At 36.9% G+C, this 5,184-nt stretch overlaps 1 protein-coding gene across 1 annotated transcript; it reads left to right on the top strand.

Moving 5' to 3' along the window:
• Positions 1-124: 124 nt before the first annotated feature.
• Positions 125-4,923, top strand: LOC136065826 (uncharacterized). Its single transcript, XM_065769542.1, has 4 exons — positions 125-224; positions 1,534-1,632; positions 2,592-2,735; positions 2,986-4,923. Exons 1-4 carry the CDS (start codon positions 177-179, stop codon positions 4,921-4,923), a joined length of 2,229 nt encoding a protein of 742 aa, XP_065625614.1. The 5' UTR covers positions 125-176.
• The last annotated feature ends 261 nt before the right edge of the window (positions 4,924-5,184 follow it).

Below are 5,184 nucleotides of genomic sequence, written 5' to 3'. Positions count from 1 at the left end.
GTTTTTATTTTTTTTATTTTTTTAAAAAATTTCTTATTAACTATTACTAATTAAAAAAAAAAGTATATATATATATATATATTACTTTTCGTTTGGCGCGAAAATCCTAGACTAAGTGAATAGGCTGTGGTTGGCGCTCCCACATTCACATTCCTTTTTTTTTTTTCGAAATTTCAATGTCAATGGGGTGCAGCTCAGGGTTTCGTCCTCCTCAGTTCTCCGAGGTACGCCAATTGATTTCTTTTTCTCCTTATCCTCTTTTGTTATAATGCTAATTGATACTTGTTTGGTTACCGAGAAAATAGTCAAAAAGTTAAGTGAAATGGATTTCTCAGTTTTGTGTATTAGTGGAAAAAGTGGAAACCCACTTGACTTGATCCATGGTTAGCAGCAATGGCTCATGTAAAAATTCATTCTTTTTTTTGTTTTTTGGTTTTTTCAGCAATCGAATTGAACTGGGTCAAGCTTAATTTTAAGTAAAATTATGGATTTTGAATGGTTCAGCTGTTAGGTCTAATTGAAAGTTCCACTTGACTCAGTTAACAAATGCTTATCTAAGATTTTATTGTTGTTATTGTTCTTGTTTTTTTCGTTTTTCTTAGCAACCAAACTGAACTGGGTCAAGCTTAATTTTAAGTAAAATTCTGGATTATGAATGGTTCACTTATTGGGTCTAATTGAAAGGGGAGGGGGATATTCACCATTCATTTCTTTTTGTTTGTTTGCTGTTTCTTGGTTTTATCGAGGAAGAAGTATTGAATTCAATTTTCATAGGCATTTGGTTATGCATGTGATGAGTGAGTTTGTGGTGTCTTATCTTTTCTTTAAGAAATTTTCCTGGTTTTGAGGTTTTACTACCTGGGTTTTTTTATTTTATTTTATTTTTTAATTTTTATTTATTTTTATCCTTTAACCATGGGCTATTTGTTGACAATTTATATGTGTGAGTTTTCCGCTTTACAATAACTATTTCATTTTACAATTTTGATAAAGGAAATCCATTTAGAAAGACTTGGATTTAGGCAATTAACTTTTTCGATTGCAAATAAACCTTGGTAAATCTTGCTTACGTTGTGTTGTGCTTCCAGAACCAATGAACAACCTCTTTGAGATATTTAATGAAATTTTTCTTTCTAAGAGGGAAATCAAATATTAAGGTTAATAATGAAAGTTGCTTCCAGAACAACTAAACTTTATGTTTGCATAGCTTTAATCTAATAATTGTATAATACCAAAGTGGAATCTTGGTATTTTGCAAAAAGAAAAAAAGAAATATTGGTATAAAATTGGGGTTTGTTGCTGCCTCGAAACTAAGCTCCCTTCTTGTACTTCCCTTTTGGCATCATGGTTGTGTTTTCTGTACATCTTTTAACTCTTATGTCATTGTACATGCTCCGCAAATTTGCATCCAATGAAATTTGGTAAAGAAAAAGAAATGTGGGTTGTTCTGTTTTCTAAGTGATTGCTTATAAATTTTTTGTTACAAGCTATAACTGCAACCAATGGTGTTGTTTGAGCATGTACTAATTACAGGATTTAGTTTGGCTTCCTGGTTGGCTTCAGCAACATCAAGCAGAACCATTCAATGAGCACATAAAGGAAACTCAAATGCCTTCTGAGCTAGCAATTAAGGTTGGAAGGTTTTTTATTGTTTATTTATATGTTGTTTACCATTTGGCATGTGTTGATAATATACACAATATGGCTTATTCTCCAATAACTTCAAATTCTATTATGTTCATAACCTTCTCCCACCTCCCACAGGGTGTCCCTTGATGAACTTCAATACTGTGCATTGTGGATCCAACTTACTTCTCTCATGTCATCACCATCTTTCTTATGTCCTACTAAATGAAATTGAAACAATGATGTTATTGTAAATAACTTAAAAGAGTGGTGCCAGCTTTTTTTCTGCACTGTCAAAGTTTCTTTTTGTTCTGATGATTGTTTTCATCCAATATTTTAGTGTTCAATACTTACACAAGGAAGAATGGGATAAAAGATACTGCTTCTATAAGTAGATAGGTCAGTAACACAATATCTATTATTTGGGTTTGTCACTGTGCAATATGATAAACTAATGATCCAAAATCACTTGTGATCATCTTATAATGGGGATTTTTTGTCAATTAGGACTTCCTTTTTTGTTAACCTCATTTTATTCCTGTCATTCTAGTGTTGTGGTCACTGAGCTCTAAGTCTGTTTTTCCACCTTTAGATTATTAGGATGCAATCAATGAGGTGGAAGGAGTAGTGGGACAAGAGAACTATTTTAACCATCATGTTTAAGTCAGAAGCTGATTTTTCTTAGACTCCATAAGCATCTGGAATTGGAAGCAAACTACTTATTTCTGGTCTACATTTTGTAAATTATTAGTCTGTGATTTTTAGTTTGTTGTAGTGAATTTTTCTTGACTTCTGATGGTATGTAATTTGATAAAGCCATAAAGGTGATGATTCAAATAAACTTAATTAAGACTTGTTATTTCCATTCACTGGATTGTTGCACAGATTATTCTATGCTTGATATGCATGAATGGTTTAGTTTAATAAAATGTTTTCTAATGTATCTTGTTTGTTGGAATGGATAGGGTTTGAGTTCTTTTCAAGGAAGCATTGGTTTAAGTAAAGATGCAAATCTTTTAGCAAGGGAAGAAGGTAGATATAACAGCTGTCATTTATTCTTATCTGGGGAAAACAGTTCAGAAATTAGTTTTTCTCCATCTCCTGGAAATGTAAGTTTTTAACCATATTGGCTAAAAAGTAATTCTAAAATTTTGGGTTCTGCAAACATTATTATGTTTCAGAATGAATTTGCAAGTTTAGTCTTGTCTCCTAACTTTGACCTGCAAAATGATGTGTTTTCTCTTGAATTTTTTTATGCTTCATTGGCATATATTTCAATAAAAATTTCAGAAAAAATAGTTATCTTGTTTGGATATTCAGTTATAACTTGGCTTGATCAATATATTCTCCGTTGGACAGGTGCTTCATTTCCATCTACATCTTTCATCAGATGGAAACTCACAGTATGGCACTGCTCAACTTTTGGATTCATCACAAAAGCTGCCTGAATCTAAAAAAGTCCTCTCAGTGCAGCTTGCTGAAAATTCTGTTGGTTCTAGAGATAAGACCCATGCCAACATGCAGTTTAGTGCTGGTGGGCCTAATTTGTTGCCTCTAAGTTCTGTTCCAGAAACTGTGGAGAATGTTTATCCACCATCTCCATCCAATAACAAGGAGATTGAGAGGCATTATGAAAAGAAATTCAATTACAGGTTCCTCAAAGGTGCTGATGTCTATGAAGCAGTTGAAATATCTATCGCAGCATCTGAAGCAGTGGTTATAAATGAATTAGTGAAGAGTGAGTCAGCTTCAGAAGCACCGCCAACAGCATCTGTACTTGAAGTTGCCCTTCTGGTGAAGCAAGCACGGTTAAATATGTTGGAAGATGCTTTTTGTTGCCCAACCAAGGAGACTGACACATGTGATTCTCTTTCTGAGTTGGATGATGTTGCCATGGCAGATGCATTTGAAGACGTTGGGTTATCTTGTAATGTCCCTGATGATCAGCATGCTTGTAATTCGGCTATGTCTCACATCAAGGAAACTTTTCTCTCTGAAACCCCTTTTAGAGATGATGATGGATTGAATTGTACAAAACTCAGGTCTCAACAAGAATCTTTGGATTATATTTCTACAAATAAACATTTAGAAGACAATGTGGAAATGGATCTGCAGATAACAAATGACTTGCCTCTAGAATCTCTTGATTGTGAGAGGCAGAAGAAACTTCGTCATGATCCTCTCTCGCAAGAATCTCTTGATTGTGAGAAGCAGAAGCAGGAAAATCCTAAAAGTTTCCCCAAGCGTTTTCTGGGTGAGACGAGCTTTCTCTCTGAGTCAGCATATATTGCCCCAGATGAGAACTCTTTTGTGCAGAAACATGAGTCCAAGTCCAAGTTAGGTTCACAGTCAAGCATGCACTCTGTGGGTTTACCTGACAAAGCTAATGAGGGGATATTGCTTTCTCAAGATGTTAGATCTTCGAGTCTATCTTTCGTTGATCCTCTTTGTTCTGTTGTTCCTTGTAGTATTTCTATAGAAAATGCCAGTTCAGCACAAGATAAGAATCAGAATGAAGGTGAAAATAGTAAGGAAAAGTTCTTTCAATCCATGCCAGAACTTGGAATGGAGGATTTGCAAAAAACACCGGACCAAAATATTGAACTTGACCATGGGAATGAGCAAGCTACAAACACAGTTACTGTGCAAGGCTCTGGGTTATCAGTCAGAAGGAAGTTGACCTCACTTAAGAATTACAGCATGCTTGTGCCTAACTACATTCCCCTCTTGGAAAGGGGACGCCTTTGCCATAATCAGTTTCAATTCAAATATGATTGGGGACTGCTTTCCTCTGATCAGAATATGAGCAGCACCACGTATTCTGATAAAAGGGGTTTTGATGATCTCCTATGTTTAAGGTCTGTTTGCAAGTGCACTGCTGGTAGAAATAATGAGGACAATAATGAAATTGCACTTAACAGGAGTTTAGCTGCAGAAATGACAAATGAGGAGAGAAATGAAACTGCAGAAGGGGTTGAGTTTCTCGTTCAGCCATTAGAGAAGAGGACTTCACCTCTTGTTGTAAACCAAAGGAGATGCCATGGTCTGCAGACTTCTAAACATTCTGTGAACAATTTTTCTGGAGAGAAGCATCCCAAGCCTGCTACAGTAACAGGACCTGTTATTGAGCATCAAAAGATCAAAAGTCTTCAAAAGATTCAATCTGAATGCTATAACTCCAATGACAAGCATGTTTTTGTAAGAAAGCGAGTTCGTTTCTCTGAAGCAAAAGACCTGCTGCTGCAGAACAACAAACTTCAAAAGATACAATCTTCACACCAAAACTGTAAGACTTGAATGCTGGTTGTGTAATGCATCTTTAAATTTCGAATCATGTGTTTTCAAATTTGATTCTTTTTTCATGTGGGCACTGATTGTGTAATGGACCTTCAATATGTAAATATTATAGTCTCCCCCCCCCCCCCCCCCCCCCCCCCCCCCCCCCCCCCCCCCCCCCCCCCCCCCCCCCCCCCCCCCCCCCCCCCCCCCCCCCCCCCCCCCCACCCCCCCCCCCCCCCCCCCCCCCCCCCCCCCCCCCCCCCCCCCCCCCCCCCCCCC

This window comes from Quercus suber, unplaced genomic scaffold, assembly GCF_002906115.3.
Source record: "Quercus suber isolate HL8 unplaced genomic scaffold, Cork oak 2.0 scaffold_1198, whole genome shotgun sequence".
Taxonomy (NCBI): Eukaryota; Viridiplantae; Streptophyta; class Magnoliopsida; order Fagales; family Fagaceae; genus Quercus; species Quercus suber.
Note: the sequence above shows the minus strand (reverse complement) of the source record. Positions and strands in the feature narration are given on the sequence as shown.

What these genes read in the sequence shown, in the direction of transcription:
- LOC136065826 (XM_065769542.1), top strand. Translation starts at nt 177, where the DNA reads ATGTCAATGGGGTGCAGCTCAGGGTTTCGTCCTCCTCAGTTCTCCGAG. An exon ending in GTCCTCCTCAGTTCTCCGAG is followed by an intron (nt 225 to 1,533) that starts GTACGCCAATTG and finishes TACTAATTACAG; the next exon opens with GATTTAGTTTGGCTTCCTGG. An exon ending in CTTCTGAGCTAGCAATTAAG is followed by an intron (nt 1,633 to 2,591) that starts GTTGGAAGGTTT and finishes TGGAATGGATAG; the next exon opens with GGTTTGAGTTCTTTTCAAGG.